The sequence below is a fragment of the Drosophila serrata genome, unplaced genomic scaffold (genome assembly GCF_035046125.1).
Source record: "Drosophila serrata isolate PLE 108 unplaced genomic scaffold, ASM3504612v1 contig_272, whole genome shotgun sequence".
In the NCBI taxonomy this organism is placed as follows: domain Eukaryota; kingdom Metazoa; phylum Arthropoda; class Insecta; order Diptera; family Drosophilidae; genus Drosophila; species Drosophila serrata.
In genome coordinates, this window is record NW_028257170.1 from 9,699,194 (window position 1) to 9,716,859 (window position 17,666).

The 17,666-nt window shown below is 48.1% G+C and overlaps 1 protein-coding gene across 10 annotated transcripts in view; it reads left to right on the forward strand.

The window, feature by feature from the left end:
• rhea (Talin_middle and talin-RS domain-containing protein rhea) overlaps positions 1-17,666 on the forward strand; it is a 32,646-nt gene that overhangs the window by 13,241 nt on the left and 1,739 nt on the right. For 3 of the 10 annotated variants that reach the window (XM_020960762.2, XM_086833633.1, XM_020960763.2), the window contains exons 3-15: positions 5,844-6,123; positions 6,191-6,589; positions 6,654-6,845; positions 6,908-6,986; positions 7,054-7,557; positions 7,623-7,711; positions 8,232-8,320; positions 8,707-8,823; positions 8,888-13,475; positions 13,536-13,726; positions 15,829-15,945; positions 16,009-16,524; positions 16,866-17,537. In XM_020960762.2, the coding sequence (XP_020816421.2) occupies positions 5,988-6,123; positions 6,191-6,589; positions 6,654-6,845; positions 6,908-6,986; positions 7,054-7,557; positions 7,623-7,711; positions 8,232-8,320; positions 8,707-8,823; positions 8,888-13,475; positions 13,536-13,726; positions 15,829-15,945; positions 16,009-16,524; positions 16,866-17,537 (7,689 nt within the window). In that variant the 5' untranslated portion in view covers positions 5,844-5,987. Of the gene's footprint in view, positions 1-1,375; positions 2,552-4,588; positions 4,744-5,843; positions 6,124-6,190; positions 6,590-6,653; positions 6,846-6,907; positions 6,987-7,053; positions 7,558-7,622; positions 7,712-8,231; positions 8,321-8,608; positions 8,635-8,706; positions 8,824-8,887; positions 13,476-13,535; positions 13,727-15,104; positions 15,592-15,828; positions 15,946-16,008; positions 16,525-16,865; positions 17,538-17,666 lie in introns of those variants that run through there. The other 7 variants (XM_086833636.1, XM_086833635.1, XM_086833634.1 and 4 more) reach the window with 7 other exon arrangements.

The window sequence follows — 17,666 nt, forward strand, 5'->3', positions numbered from 1 at the left end:
GCTACTAGTCGTTTTTAAATTCATTAATTTTTTCGGAAGGTAATCAGTTAGTACTTAGAAAAGTTAATGAATGAATGAAGAATGATGTAAGAACTACAGGGATTTTAGACGCTTTATAAACATTTAAAAAGTATAAGTTTAATTCTTGTTTAGAAAGAGAAATGCGAGTAGTCTTGATTAAATAACATTTTGTTTGATGAGAGAAGAGTTTTATTCCCTCAATTAATCAAATAGAACTAAAATCTTATCCCTACCTATAAACTGATATTGGCTTAAATGTATGCCTCCTTGAACTTTATGCCTTTTCTGGGGCTTTATTTTTATGCCCCAGACAAGTCGCTGTATCTCTTGGCAAATTCTATTTTGCTCGCTTAGCACAAACAGAAATAAAAACTGTGCAAATTACATAAAAGGGCTCCACATTGGCGCTGCCCCATGGCACTTTGTTATCCTTGCCACCGAAGGCATCGGGAAACGGGAAGCGGGATCGGTGAACGGGGGTGAAGCAATCAGAGGGGGAGAAAATGGCTGGGAAGGAGTAAACGTGTCCCAAGACAAGTGAAAACAGTGCAGATTCCTTGGCGGCCACCACAGGACTCCTACGCAGGCACACGCGCTGCTCCAGGACGAACACACACACACACACACACACCAAGGATATTGTACACCCGTTTATATGGCCAGACAAAATGGAGGCTTTGGCGCCAGAAAGTCGCGCCAGTTGAGCTTATTTTTTGTTGCCATCTTCCTCCTCCGCTTTTATGTCGTCCAAAGAGATTGCACAAATAAGTGGGTTCGATATGAGGAGGAGACATTACATTATCCTTTCTCAGGCTTTAAAGAGATCTCAGGAACTTTACGTAACTCATCTTGCTGCAATTAATCAAGGGAAATCCGATTAATTAAAATGGAGCTGAGCGCAAAAAAGCAGGGAAAATTAAGGATCTCCCGCTATTCCTTAACCATTACTCATTTTGCATGTTGTTTCACACAAACTTACACACAACTTTGGCTAAGTAAATGGCCGGGCTTGTACATAAGGCGGAGGCGAAGTTCAGCCATTGGTGGTCCAGGGCCACCCATGGGGCGCACCCAGTTGGTGGTGGATTTTCCTCAGGAAACACACCAAAGTGAAAAGGCCAAAACCCAAACCCTCCCTTTTCCTTTGGGATGCGATGGTTAGGCAGTTTTACGATCTCGGCAGCAGCGGCAGCAGCATCCTTTTCCCGCAGCCACACTGCCAGGGCTGTCCAGGCACATGCCATCTCGCCCAGACTTTTTGCATCCCAGCCGCGGAGCATGCGCGGATACGACGCCAGGACGACGCCGTCGAGTCGCGGATTCTCACAACGCTTACGACTTGTGGAATGGATGATGCTGGCGTCAGAAGCTCAGGATGTGTCGCCGGCATAGCACATCATTCTAGGCCTAGCCGCTGATCGGGCAGGAGTTGCCAGGACAGCCAGGACTACTGGCTATCAGTCACAAACAAAAAAGAAAGCAAGTCACAAAGTGTCAAGTCGCGTTTTCAAAGCGTTTTGTTGTTGAGTTTCTAAAACATTCGTTAAGTTTGGCGGTCAAGTGCCTTTGTACCGTTTCGGTTCCTTGTTTTTCGTCATAAATAGTTCGTGCCTTATCCTTAGGAATTATTCTTAACTTTCCACACACACACCACATACTGCGTTGTTGTCGTCGAGTGCCTTGGACAGAAACTTTACTTTTACTAGACCCTAAGTCTCTAAAAACTCTGCCACTAATTTGCCTTAGAACAGACACAAAAAAGCCTTAAAAAGAAAAACAACACAAAAATTTGTTACAAAGTCTTACACGTTTTTAACAATATATATAATATATATACAAAGTCAAACACGTTTATATATATTTTACAAAATTTACACAACGAAAGCTTTTACACTAGAGAACCCACAAAATTTTTAAACGTTATTTGTTGAGGTCAGAGAGCATTGCAAAATTGCAAAATTCACACACGTTATTTAATGATGTATACGCGTTTTTAAGATTTTCCAAACTGTTAGCGATTTTTGCCATCGTCTTGTGTTGAGTATTTTGTAAATTCAGTTTCGGTTCCGTACAATTTTTTGTACAAAAACGGTCCGCTCCGTTTGCCAAACACCACAAACGTGCCTCAGCTCGTCGAGCAGCTGCCGCCGGAGTCCAGGAGGATCTCCAGCAGGATCTCGCTCCAGCTCCAGCGCTGCCGTCGCAGTCAACGATTTTTAAAATCTCCCTTCAAACACCCCGCAATGCCTTTCGATGACAACGTCAAGCCGATCGATTAAACAACAACTAAAACACTAAACACACCACATTAAAAAAACACACACACACCCAACACACCCTACGCCCGAGCGTGCCTTTATAAGCATTAAGCCAAAAAGAAAAACGATAAAGAAAACCCGTAACCATAAGCTCTGTGTGCCTTAACGTTTTTCGATCCGCCAACTTACCGAAAAATACTATATAAACATCTTCGTAAAGAACGTTCATTGTAAACAAGATCCCACGATGAGCCTATCAAAGTGTTCGAAAAGTAAGTAAAACTGGAGAAAATCACGTTTTGTAAAAGCAAATTACTTAGATTTCCTTTGTTTTTGTAGTATTTTATAGATTTATTATGAATGAAATTAGATTTGATTTAAAAGAATAGTTTGGACTTGTTTAGAATTCCGAATCTTATTTAAAGATTGTATTTTTGTATATTTCAACACAAATCTTTCTAAGAAATTCAGTTTTTAAACGAGTCCTTACAGTAAGCTGTAAGGAGGTTCATATTTGGAACTAGCTTACCATTCGTTTCCAAAATTTCTTACTAGATCTTCGAAATGGATTAAAGTCCAAAAAGAACCTAATGTAAAACTTATAGTATTTTCACTAAATTTAAAAGTCAGTATAGGATACTGATGAGGAACAGGGTGTTTACTTTTCTGAAGCAATATCCAAATGTGCCTTGTCAGGTTTTTAACACTTGTTTTAAAAGACACTTTTTTCATAAAATTTTTAATAGATTTTAATACGAACATTTAATTAAATTTAACAAATAACTTCTTAGATTTATGAACGATTGATGTCCTTGCAAGTTGCAATTCGTTATTAGGTTCAATGAATAAACAGAAATCCACAATTCGTTGCCTTGGATCCCACATCCCAAGTCAATTAATTAGTTGTGCTCATAAGAAAAACGTTGTCGGCCGTAAATTACATCCATTAGCAGCTCAGTGTGACTTCTGGATGGAAAGTGGTTGCCAATTAGTGAGAGGCTTCGATGCCACCTCCGACTCCTGGCCTGGCTACCATTTGCATTCTGTTGGTAATGCTTAGAGGAGAAGTAAAAGGAGTGGGATTAGACAGCGGGAGGCGAAGAAGGAATGGGAGCTCAAAAAAATATGTGAAAATTTGTGGCAAATTCACCAATTATTTTCATTCATTATTGTGTTTTATTAGCCATCTGTAATTTGACTGAATAACGCCGACGCGAATTGTTAACTTCAAGTTAAACTGCCGAGAAATATGATATCTTTTTATATACAGAAGCAGTCCATTTAACTTAATAATGATTCTGATTCATCAATGTATTCATGAATGTTGGTATTATTCATTGTGGGTTCCATGAAATCTATCCCATTCATTGTCTTTCATCCATTTTCCGAACGTGACACTGACAGTTTTTTTTTATTCGCTTGCGCTTTTCCTTTGTGTTTTCTGAAAGTAGGATGGATGAGAATGTTTTATTAGTAGTTGTCCTTTCTTTCTTCCTTTTCTGATATAAAGTTAATTGATTTAATGGGATATATCATATTACAATATGTATTTGTTTGGTGAGGGTAAAGTTTGAGTTGTGGGAGGAATTTTGAAGACAGCGCTTCTGTAAGCTATATTATTTCACACTAAATTTATTGTAACATAGTTTAAAAATCATAAGAAATAATATTATATTTATTTAAAGGATAATATTAATCACAAAATACATTTGCTAAATAATTTCAATCATGATTAAATGTCTTAGATATATAATATTTTCTTTAAAAGTTTGTAAACATTATTTAAGGGACAACTTCTTGTCGTGACTGCGCACTTGACTCCCCCTTTTGAACCTGTCGTCATGTCGCGCAGTGTAGCTCCGTATCAGATTACGCAGCGATTGTTTGCCTCCTCCTGACCCTTCGGTTTGCCTCCTTTGTGTGTGCCTGCTGAAGCTGCGCAGGATTCAGATACTTTTTCAGCTGGCTGGCGCCACTCAGGCGCCGTGAAAAGTCTACACCGGTTACGGAGGGGAGTGCGAGGAGATAACTCTCCAATTTCCCAAGGAGAAGGGTGTTTTTCCCAGTGGCTGCACCCTTTGGGGTCAAACTCAACTCTCTCGCACTCTCTCGTGGAGATACGGCGCCGGCGCTACTCTCTGGAGTTCTCTTCCTTCTCCTGGCGGTGGTTTTACCACCACCGGAGCAGCAGCAGCAGCAGCAGACACTCGCAGGATGCTGACGTCGGCGCAGCAGCATCCCTCTGCCGCGACCGCATCCTCTGCCGGTGGCTCTGCCGCTCTCAGTCCAAAGGTTGAGTCAGCCTTTTCATCATTAACGTGCCAGATTCCGTGGGCAGCAGACGTGTGCCGCTCTCACAGCCGGATAACCTAATCAACGACTCTCCCCAGGATGCCGACGAGCGGGGCCAACTATCGCCACCATATGGAACAGGCGTCCTGGACGTCCTGCCCGGCCGTTAAAAGTAATTGTGAAAGTTTGTGTGCGGTTTTGTCTCTGTGCGGTGTGTGTGTGTGTCGTCTGCCGGAAATTTCAAGTGCTTCCGCTTCCGCTTCAGCTCTCCAAGCGAAAAACAAAAAACAATGAGGGAAAAAGGCAACAAACATTTGTGTAAATTATTGATTTTTGCCTTAGCTAGAGAAAATAATAATGGCGAACTGTGACACACTTAGAGGAGCTACTGCTGGTGCTGCTGCTGCTGGATCTAAAAAAGCGGGCGACAGAAAATCAATTACGCCCGCTCTTCGGGGATGGAAAGATAGGCATTAGGAGCACTTGGCTTAAAATCCAAAGCCCTGCCGTAATGACGCGGAGCTGCTGGAGAGGAGAGCCCCGAAGCAGAAGTGAGAGAAGCGGTCGAAGGAAGATGCTTAGGTGTGGGGTTACATTGCCAACCCCCTAAGGAAACTACAATGGGCCTGGGCTTTTAGGCTTTGATTTGGAAAACTCAAGTGTCCTGCGATGCCCTCTCTTATGTGTATATGTATGTGTGTGTGTGTGTGTGTGTGTGTGTGTGTTTGTGGAGAAGATTTTCATCAGCAATTTTATCGGTCGTCTGCGTTTTGGGTGGTGGCTGCCAACTGCCACATCCACATCCACCGCCCCTTGTCCGCCCGGCAAAAGATATCCTTACGCTTTGGGGGTGGTTTCAGTTTCGGTTTTGGTTTTGGTTCCTGGTTCAGGGTTTTTGGTTTCGGCCTTTCTGGTTTCTGATTTCCACTTTCAACTTTTTCTAGCTTAATGTTCCATTACAATAATGTTGGATAATAATAGGACAGTGTCCCAATTCCTATAGGAGAATCTACGGTCTTTCCTTGCCAGATTTTGATACGGAACAAGTGATTATTAACAACGAATAAAATTAAGCTAGTGATAATATAAAACAAAGAAAAAATATCCCTTTATTTCGCTTTAAAAGTGTTTAAATGATTATAAAACCAACAATTATATTTGTGTTTGTTGAAACTTTCTTCTTATATGGTGTGCCAGAAACTGAAATATATCAATAAAAGTAAGCTCTTTAACCCAATTTACTTTAATGATTCTCTTCATCTCTTGTTACAGTGCCTTTTGCATTTTCCACATCCTTGGAAGTTTACCCAAGGAAACAACGACGACGAGGTGGAGGAGAGAGAGTGAGGAGAAGAGAAGAAGAACGAATCGAGGAAGCAAAAGAAGGTGAAAGGAAGAAGCCGAGACGACGTCAGGATGTCCACGCTATCGCTGCGCATCCAGCTGGAGGGTGGTCGTGTGACCAAGACCATACAGTTCCAGCCCAATACCACAGTCTTCGATGCCTGCAAGATCATCCGCGATAAGTTCGCCGAAGCTGTGCAAGGACAACGTACGTAAATCCCTTAAACCCTTATCCAGAAATCCCTCTAAATTAGAGACTGCTCCGACCATTACAGCCAGCGAATATGGCCTATTCATCTCCGATGAGCAGAACCAGCAAGGCGTTTGGCTGGAGGCCGGACGCACCCTTGGCTACTACATCCTGCACAACCACGACACGGTGGAATACCGCCGCAAGCTGCGCACCTTGCGTGTTCGCATGCTGGACGGAGCCGTGAAGACCATTCTGGTGGATGACTCGCAGCCAGTGTCCCAGCTAATGGTGGTCATCTGCACGAAGATCGGCATCACCAATCACGAGGAATATGGATTGGTGCGCGAGGACAATGAGGCGCAGAATGAAAATTTGCCGGACAACAAGTTCGGCACTCTGACCCTCAAGCGGAAGATCATGGAGAAGGATCGAGATGCCAAGATGGAGAGTTTACGCAAGAAACTCAAGACGGATGATGAGAGTAAGTTGACTGACTGGCTTTCTTTACCCAAAGAAAACTTATTAAAACGGGACTCTATTTACAGTGAACTGGGTGGATGTCAGTCGTACCTTGAGGGAACAGGGTATTGATGAGGCCGAGACGGTCTTGCTGCGTCGTCGCTTCTTTTTCTCGGATCAGAACATCGATTCCCGGGATCCCGTGCAATTGAATCTGCTATATGTGCAGGCCAGGGACGCCATTCTAGATGGCACGCATCCCGTAACCCAGGAGAAAGGTGCGCTTACTTTATTAGAAACCTTCTAAGTAACCCTTTTAATAATATTCTTATTTCTTTAGCTTGTGAATTTGCTGGCATCCAAACGCACATTCAGTTTGGACCTCACAACGAGGCCAAGCACAAGACCGGATTTTTAGAGTGAGTTCATAAAGAGATTCTCAACCTATATCTCTTAATAAATCCAATTCAAATCTTTACTCTACAGCTTGAAGGACTTCCTGCCTCAGTCTTACGTGCGCGTCAAGGGTATTGAGAAGAAAGTCTTTGCTGAGCACCGAAGACACGCAGATCTATCCGAAATCGACGCCAAAGTCCTGTACACCAAGACCGCCCGGGAGTTGCCTACTTATGGGGTTACCTTCTTCCTGGTCAAGGAGAAGATGAACGGCAAGAACAAGCTGGTTCCCCGCCTGTTGGGCGTCACCAAGGACTCGGTGCTGCGCCTTGACGAGCGCACCAAGGAGATTCTCGTCTCGTGGCCATTGACCACAGTCCGACGATGGGGTGCCTCGCCAAACACTTTCACCCTGGACTTTGGCGACTATGCCAATCAGTACTATTCGGTGCAGACGACGGAGGCCGAGCAGATTGTCCAGCTCATCGCTGGCTACATCGATATTATACTCAAAAAGAAACAGACCAAGGATCACTTTGGCATCGAGGGCGATGAGGGCTCCACTATGGTGGAGGAGTCGGTGGCACCTTCCAAGTGAGTAGAGAGAGTACAATGATCCTAAGACCTATCGGCTAAGCTTTGTTTCCTCTTGATTTCAGGGCTACCTTCTTGCAACACGAAACGAATCGTGTGGAGCAACTCAATGTGGAGAGCTTGGCTCATCCGGGTATTATACGAAACTATGACGGTGAGTCTTTTTTTAGAGATTTCTTGTTTATATATTAAATGGAGTAAACACTTAAGCTTGCGTTTATTAGTTTGTAGTTGATGGGGTCGTAATTAACTTATTTTTAGGGACTTTGTAAAACTAAACAGTGGGAAAGATAACCCAAAAGAATTCTTGAATATGTAATTGACAGACCAGAGTTAGAGTTAGAGTTTCAACAAAAATCTTTAAAAATGCAATCTTGAGCGCCTTGAATAAAAACGATTCTGGAGCCAGCATCTTGTTACAATAGATAATAATTAAAATAAGTTCATTGGGATTGGCAAATATTAAAAAAAAATGCTTTGAAAGACCTTTATTAAAAATCTAAGCCTTATAAAAAATGAGAGCTCCAAGGTTAAGACCTTATATTGTATTATTTATATATATATAAATTATGTGTACTTGCTTGATTCATTTTTTACTTGCTTACTTCTTGAGTATGCTAATTTATAATTTTGACTTTTTTTGTACCTCCCCCGTCCTTTGAATTCAAAAACAGCCGAGCGCCCCTTCACGCACAACGAAGTGCAGACGGTGCAATATGGCGCATTCGTTGGCCAGGTGAATCATGCCCACCAGCCGCCCACGGTGAGTTGTCCTTTGACCCCGTCTCGCACCTGCTGAAAACCACAGACACAAAAATCACACACACTAACCGCACTCACACACTCCACTCCACTCAGTTAATCCTCTTTTCACGCGCTTTTTTCCTGATTTGCCACTGCACAAACTCGTACTCGTACTCCTAAACTAACCATAACCATAACCATAACCATAACCATGTGTCCTATGACTCCCCCTCATCGGCAGCGAACTAACATGACACATCTAATCTCTAATCCCTGTCTCCCGACATGCTGCAATCTCTGAGAACAGCCAGTGGTCAACCAGAGTTTCACCAAGTATGCATTCTGCTGGAGTGATTATTAATTGATTTATAAAACTAATAAATATATTCAAATGTACGTATTTAGACTAAGGAAGTTCGCATTAGTTCTGTGAATCTAACGGAGCCACAGCGGGCATTGTTGGGCTACATTTCCGCCGGCCAGGATGTCTTAATTCGCGCTGACGAAGAGCTGCGCACCAAGGTAAGATAAGCCCTTTCCTCCTAGATACAAGAGATTTTCTAATCTACTCCTTATCTGCTTACAGGCACCCATTCAGGAGTTGGGCAGCGATATGCGCTCAATTGAGTGGCGCGAGAACACGCTGGACACCTCCAAACAGGCCGTCAGCAGTCATGTGGCCACCATGAGCGCCGCCACCGCCCAGATCATTACCGCATCGCAGCCGGATGAGGTAGATACGGAGGCCATTTCGGCTTCGGTGTCGCAGATCGCCCAAACCATACCCGAGGTGACTAAGGAAGTGCGTCTGATTGCCGCTCTGATGGAGAATGACTCGAATGGAGACCAGCTGCTGGAGGCTGCCCGCAACTTGTGCAACGCCTTCAGCGATCTTCTCAAGGCCGCCGAGCCGGAGAGCAAGGAACCTCCGCAGCATCTGATCAATGCGGCGAGCCGCGTGGGAGAGGCCACCACTCATGTTCTCAGCACCATTGCCGAGGAGGAGGTGCCCGAGAATCGGGATCTGCACGACATGCTCCTGGCTCTGGCCAAGGCGGTGGCCAACACTACAGCCGCCCTTGTACTGCGAGCCAAGAACATTGCCGCCAGCTGCGAGGACGAGCAGGCCCGCAATCGGGTGATTGGAGCAGCCAGCCAGTGTGCCCTGGCCACCAGTCAGCTGGTGGCCTGTGCCAAGGTAGTGGCTCCCACGCTGCACAACGCTGCCTGCCGCGAGCAACTGGAGGCGGCAGCCAGGAACGTAGCCAGAGCCGTCAACTCTCTGTGCGAGGTATGCAATGAGGCGAGCAACGATCCCAAACTGAAGGCCGATCTCCTGGCAGCTGCTCGGGATGTGTCCAAGAGCCTTACCGACATGCTGGAGCACGTGAAGCTGAGCACCAGGGAGCATGCGAACCGCACCAGCACTGAGCTAAGTCCCGTCGAGAACGTGATTATCGGCACTGACATCTTGGTGTCCACCCACGATCCCCAGGAGATGGTGCGCCATGCTCGCACCCTGGGCCAGACCACAGCCCAGCTGATCCAGAGCATCAAGGGCGAGGCCGATCAGCAGCAGGACGCAGACATGCAGCGTCGTCTCTTATCTGCCGCCAAGCAGCTGGCCGATGCCACAGCCAAGCTGGTGGAGGCCGCTCGTCTCTGCTCATCGAATCCCCATGATACGGATAACCAAAATGCCCTGCGCAAGGCAGCCGAGGAGCTGCGCGAAATCACCACTACTGCGGCCAACACGCCGGCCATGAAGCGCGGCCTCATTCAACGACTGGAGTTCTGCTCGAAGCAGGCCGCATCGGCGGCCACGCAGTGCATCTCAGCTGCCCAGAACGCAGTGCAGCACAGTCAGGATCATCAGACAAAGGAGACGCTGCTGCAGGACTGCAAGCGAGTGGCTGACACCATACCGCGACTAGTCACCTCACTGAAAACAACCCGGGCGCAGCCGGACGAGCCCAACGCACAGCTGAACCTCATCGAGGCGGCGGAACAATTCATCGAACCGGCTCTGCAGGTGTCCAAGTCTTCGAGGGCTCTGCAGCCCACCGTCACCGATATTCCCTCTGCCACGCAGCTGTCCAAGGGTGCCCTGCATCTGGGACAATGTGTCTCCGAGCTGCACTCGGTGGCTCAGCGCGCTCGCGATGCCTGCGGTGGCCAGGAGTTGGAGTCGGCCCTGGAGGAGGTGCGCAAGCTTCACGACGTACTCGACGACACGCGTCAAGCGGCCCTCGCCGGCCAGCTGCGTCCGTTGCCGGGACAGACGGTGGAGAATACGGCCGATGAGCTGAGAAGGTCCGCCAAGAACGTAGGCATTGCCCTGAGCCAACTGATGTCCTCGGTGCTGCATAACCAGCGCATTTACGCCGGTGCAGCGGGTCGCGACACGGCCCTAGCCCTGGGAGACTTTACTAAGGGCGTGCACGGAGTGGCGGCCACCACCCAGAACCCGGCAATTATCAACTGTGCGGACGAAGTGGTGACCAGATCGGCACGATTAATCGAGCAGGCGCAGCGCACACTGCAGGGCGTATCCAACCCGGACGCTCTGACCCAGGCTGGAAAGGAGGTGAACGGAGCGTTGTACGCTGCCGTGGATTGCATTCCCGGTCAGCGTGAGGTGGACGTGGCCCTAAGGAACGTGAGCGATCTGAGTGAGATCCTCTTGATGAGCGAGTTCCCGCCCTCGGCCCGACCATATGCCACATTGCAGTCGGAACTGAAACAGGTGGCCGAGCAACTGAGCAGCTCCGGAGGCCAAATCGTGGTCTCTTACCACTCGCCAGCCCTGCTGGCCGAGACCACGCAGAACTTTGCGGCCAATTACCGGGACCTTTTGTCGGTCAGCATGGAAATGGCCGGTCAGACACAGGAGGAGGAGGTTCGCTGCCAGATCATTGAGTGCCTGCGTCACGTGTCCACCCAGTCGTGTTCGCTCCTTTCGACGGCCAAGTCGATTGCCGCCGATCCCGGTCAGCCGAATGCCAAGAACCTGTTGCACGCAGCGGCCCGTGGTGTGACGGAGAGCATCAACCAACTGGTGGACGCCAGCATCCAGTCGGCTCCTGGCCAGAAGGAATGCGACAACGCCATGCGCAACATCGAGGCCCTGCGCCTGATGCTGGATTACCCCCACGAGCCCATCAATGAGCTGGGCTACTTCGATTGCGTGGAACAGGCCACCGGTAAGTCACGGAACCTGGGCTACGCCATCTCCGAGATGATCAACAACGCCAAGCAATCGCAGCACGTGGAGTTCAGCCAGTCAGTGAACAACGTCAACGACTCCATCCAGGGACTGATTGAGAGCTCCTCGCAGGCCGCCTATCTGATTGGCGTCTCGCATCCGTCCAGCGTGGCCGGACGACCGGGCATCATCGATCAGGCTCAACTAACATGGGCCTACCAGGGCATCCGCCAGCACTGCGACATTGTGGCCAGCCAGCAGTCGACCAAGCCGCAGATGATCTCTGCCCTTACGGTGATTGCCAAGCACACCAGCTACCTGTGCTCTATCTGCCGCCAGGCATCGATGAACACCTCGAACCCGGTGGCTAAGAACGAGTTCATTGTGCTGGCCAAGCAAGTGGCTACGGCCACCTCGGACCTGGTGCAAGCTATCAAGGCGATTGAGGAGCAGCCAGCCAGTGGAAGTCGTGAGCGTTTGGTGGAGCCACTCCTTGAAGCTGTCAAGGCGGTGCGTCAATATGCTTCTAGTCCCGAGTTCAGTTCGGTACCTGCCAAGATCTCCGCGGAGGGCAGGAAGGCGCAAGAGCCAGTAATCCAAGCGGGTCGCGGCGTCATCGACGGTGTAGTTGAGATGGTCAAGGCAGCCAAGTCGCTGGCCCTCTCCCCTGACAATCCACCCGTGTGGCAACAGCTCTCGATGCACTCGACGCCCGTGTCGGAGTCTGTGAAACGGCTGGTGGACAACATCCGGGACAAGGCGCCGGGTCAGGCTCAGTGCGAGCAAGTGCTCCACACACTGGGCACTTGCACCCGTGAGCTGGACAGTTGTGCGCTCGCCGTGAACGCTCAGGGTCTTAGCCAGCGACGGGACAATAACCTGCACGGCTTCAGTGGCCAGACAATGAACTCGGCATCCGAGTTGGTGGACAAATTGGAGCCCATCCGAGTGGCGGGCAAGAACAATGCTGAGCAGCTGGGCCACGCCGTTGGCGAGATCTCACGGTATGTGGTGCCCATGGTGAACGGCGCTATCGGAGCCTGCACCCACATCGTGCACAGCCAGCAGCAGATGTCGTTGATCCAGCAGACCCGCTCGGTAGTGGAGAGTGCCATTACACTGGTGCAGTCGGCCAAGGACTCGGCCGGCAATCCCCGAGCCACGCATGCTCATCCGCGGTTGGACGAGGCTATCGACGGCACGCGGGAAGCCATCCTGGAGCTGCAGCAAACGGTGGAGAAGATCAACGCTGAGACTGGCATTGTGACGGGACTGATGGAGCAAGTGAACCGGTCGATCACCCGACTGACCGACAAGCGGCAATCGCTGTTGAATGCCTCATACTCGGACACCTTCGTGGACTATCAGACGCGCATGGTGGCACGGGCGAAGGAGATCGCCAGTCTGGCCAACGAGATGAATGCCAAGAGCAGCGTGGAGCCAGCGGCCCTGCCCCAACTGGCCGTGGACATGACCCAGCACTACCAGCAGCTGACACAAGATTCCGTGGGAGCCAGCACCACCACAACCTCTCCGGATGTGGCCATGCGCATCCGCACCACGGTCATCGATCTGGGTCGCTCGGTTAGCTCCATGATCCAGTCGTCAGCCGGCGGAGCACGGCCCAACGACGTGGGCGCTCAGAAGGATATTGCGCGCAACGCTCGCGAAGTGTCCGAGAAGGTGGCTCAAGTGCTGGCTGCCTTGCAGGCGGGATCACGCGGCACTCAGGCTTGCATCAATGCCGCCCACACGGTATCCGGCATTATTGGAGATCTGGACACAACCATTATGTTTGCCACCGCCGGCACTCTGCACTCGGACGGAGATGGAAGCTTTGCCGATCATCGCGAGCACATTCTGCAGACGGCCAAGGCTCTGGTCGAGGATACCAAGGTTTTGGTGACTGGAGCGGCTGGAACTCAGGATCAGTTGGCCAGCGCTGCCCAGAATGCAGTGTCAACTATAAGTGAGTAAAGAATACAAAGTATTTCAGGGATGATAATTAATTAAATACCTTAAACTCCAGCTCAATTGGCTGAGGCAGTGAAGCGAGGTGCCTGCTCGCTGGGATCCTCGCAGCCCGACTCTCAGGTGATGGTCATTAATGCCGTCAAGGATGTTGCCTCGGCCCTGGGTGACTTGATCAACTGCACCAAGCTGGCCTCGGGCAAGCCCATCAACGATCCCTCCATGCAGGGTCTAAAGGAAAGCGCCAGGGTAAGTGTCAGATCTGCCTAACTACTCCCCCGCCCCCATTCTCTCTTTTTCTCTCTGTTTCTCTCTTAAACTATCTCTCTTACTCTGTAGTTGTTTTTTTTTAATCTCTGCTATAAAGCTTTCGTTGTTGTGGCTTTTAGTATTTGCAGAATAATTAACTTAATTCACTTGAAGTTAATTATTCTGACTTAGTTTTTTACTCTCCTTAACTCACCAAAATTGTAACTGACTAGAAATGGTTATGGTTTGTCCCTAAAATGTTATTTAAGTTTACAGAATAGTTTTATAAAATATGGGTTTTGAAAATAAACTTAATTTAGGCAGGGATGCCACCGAAATCTATTAAAATGCAGCTCAAAATAAGGAAAAAAGTTTATAAATATCATACATTTAAGCAATTTCCGTGGCCTCCCTGATCTCTCGATAGTGTTTATCGGCTATACAATTATTTCTTTAATAATAATTTCTCTTTCATGCAAAAATATGTAAAGCGCATACATAAATGTTGTTTTGTGGCATATTGAAAACTCGAACATAAATAAACATCAACTGGCTTTGGCACTCATTCACCCGTACATTAAACAAATCCAAAAAAAAAAAAAAGGATAAAACCCAACCACTTAAATGTATCTGTGTATATTTCGAATAACCCAACTCCACTGCTGTTGGCTGATATTTTTTTGTTAAAATCTCGTACAAGAATGAATGGAAATCGCATCCCACTCTGCTCCCTTAAGCTTCTGCTGCTGCCCTCGCTCTCGCTCTCTGTTGTCGTTTTCGTATCCTTTAATGTTATTAATGTTATCAATGTTTAACCGAACGCACCATGCCCACCACGAATGCCCACTACTTGCATTATTTCCCTGCGGCATCGGCGAACAAGAGTATATGTTTTGGAACCACCCTACTTGCCCCGGCTCTGGCTCTAACCCCCTGGTCATCCCTGCTGGCTAGCTCTGCCTGCAACTGCTGCGCCGCGCTCTCTCAACCACCGAGGCACCCAGAACACCCAAACCACCCACCTACCCTTTCCGAACCACCCTTCCCATCTTTCCCACACCCACCTCCAATGTTTGTAAAAAGAAAACCAAGTGGGAAAATCCATAAATTGATGTATTTTTTCGTTTTGCTAATTCGTTGTGCCTTCGACGTGTCTGCTCTTCTTTTTTCCCACAAAACAAAAATAAAATATAAAAACCAAAACACTCATGAACTGTACAAAATGCAAATCGAATTCAAAAAACCGCTCCACACGCTCCTCCTTCTCTTCATGCGCTGCGCTCGCTGTGGAAACAATCTGCTATCAAATCGATATCAAACCAAAATCTCCATTCATCCGCACAAACCGAAAAATAAAATCGAAAAAAAAAACGAGCAGACGCTTCAAGATGTTTGCCAAGCAGCTGCCCACAATGGCCGCCATTCAGAAACTAACCCACACTCAGACATCCGCAGTGGCAGCCACATCCTCCTCCTCAATAGCAGCAGCAGCAGCAGCGGCATCATCGACATCGCCATGGCCAACTGAGAACCATCCGTGTCCGTGTCCCTCGTTCAACTTGCATTAATCCATTCAGAACACAATGAAACATAATTTTTGCCCCTTGAAAAGTTGAATTCAAAACTGATTGTAAGAGAACTTTTAAGTGCTGGGAAGAGCCTAAAGCAAATGTCTTTATTTTACTTACATTTTAAAACCTCTTAAAGCACATTTTGAGAACCTATTCGAAGGGATTCCGTATCGCTTACCTGGCCCCTAAAAGTTCTCATTATTTATATCTTGTCTATCAATGTTACCAAGTCATTTTTAAAAACTAATTCCTATTACTTATGCGTATAATAAAGTCCCATAATTGGAAAATCTATTATTTGACTATCTATTAGTTTTCTATTTTGATTTGTAAGAGTGCCAAAGCCAATTAGAATGTTGTAGTTCTTTAGTAGTAGAAGTAGTAGTAGTAACTTATGTTCACTAGTCGACGATTGTAGAAATCCTGCTCTATTTATAAGTAACTCTCTCCGAAAATCACCTCTTTTCCGACCAAACATTAATCACAAACATTTCTGCTCTGCCAAACCAATTTACACTCGAAACCAAATAGGTGATGGTGCTGAATGTGTCCTCGCTGCTGAAGACTGTCAAGGCTGTGGAGGATGAGCACACGCGCGGAACGCGGGCCATGGAGGCCACCGTGGAAGCTATTTCCCAAGAGATTCGGGTAAGTTTTTAAAAGATATCGAAATGTATATCAATTATTAACACAATTTTCCTACCCTTACAGGCCATGCACACTCCCCCACCAGTGGGCAGCAATCAAGTGGGACCCGAGGACCTAATCCGTGTGACCATGAACGTGACGGCCGCTACTGCCAAGGCTGTGGCTGCTGGCACCTCCAATCTGCAGGCTGACATTGTGGCTGCCGCCAATCTGGGACGTAGAGCCATCTCTGACATGCTGATCGTTTGCCGTTCCGTCGCCTGGAACTGCGCCGAAACGGAGGAACTGAGAATGCGAACCCTGGAGGCAGGCACGGCAGTTGGAGAGTCTTATCGGGAACTGCTCAACGGCATCCTGCACAACTGCAGCGCCGATGATCGCATGCATTTGTCGCGTCGTGTGGCCAAGTGCGTCACCGATCTGGTGGCCATGGCCAGACTGCTCAAGGGCTCCGATTGGATCGATCCCGAGGATCCCACAGTAATAGCCGAGAACGAGCTGTTGGGCGCCGCTGCCTCCATCGATGCGGCGGCCAAGAAGCTGGCTTCGCTGCGTCCTCGTCGCCAGGCCGACGTCACGGTAGGTCTAGCTTATAAATCTTTAACTAAATATGTAATAAGTGGTGAATGATAACTAACTAATGCTAGTTTATAAACGGTGCTTGATCCCTAACTCCACGCCCTCAAAACGAACTAATTGATGGCTCCAGTGAGATATGTTTGATATTCTTGGTTGTTACATTCAAAAGTTCACCCAGGAATCAAACATATTATTACTGTGGCCTTCGCCAATCTACTAAACCTCTCGGCTCGAAATCTCAACTAAAACCCAACGCCTGGTGACTGTGTTATGCCTTGAAAGCTTTCCTGTTCCCATATATGTATTACATACTAATCTCTGCCTTTTCTGCCCACACACAGATCGAACTCGACGAGAACATGAAGTTTGACGAAATGATTTTGGAGGCTGCCAAGGGCATTATGGCCGCCTCAGCTGCCTTGGTGCGCGCTGCGAACGCTGCTCAGCGTGAGCTCATCGATCAAGGCAAGGTGGCACGTCGTCCTCTGACTAGCTCTGACGATGGCCAGTGGTCCGAGGGTCTCATCTCGGCCGCTCGTTTGGTAGCCGCCGCCACACACAGCCTGGTGGAAGCTGCCCAGAATTTGGTGCGCGGTGTGGGCACCGAAGAGATGCTTATCTCCACTGCCAAGCAGGTGGCTGCCTCAACGGCCCAGCTCCTGATTGCCTGCAAGGTGAAGTCCAACCCCAACTCAGAGGCCGGGCGACGTCTGCAGGCTGCCGGCAATGCAGTGATCAAGTCCACCGACAACTTGGTGCACTCTGCCCAACAGGGCTTGGAGGCCGAGGAGGAGCACTCCCTGAAGATTAACACATCGATGGTGGATGGTATGGCGCAGGAGATTAATGCCCGTTCCGCCGTGCTGCGCAAGGAGAAGGAGCTGGAGGAGGCGCGACAGCGCTTGAAGCACGTGCGACAGGCGCAGCGATACGCAAAGAACGCCCAGGGCTTCACTACCGACGAAAGCGATACAGAGATTGCCTATGGAACGATTAACAGGAGCCAGAACAATGTATGAGAAACTTTTTATACTTTATCTCCTTTCATTTTTAGTTAAATTTTGCACCAGTGAATGAAATTGGCACTGAGATCGATGGCCAAATTGAGGCACCATTTTGTCTATGCTTTCCAGTAGAGTAAT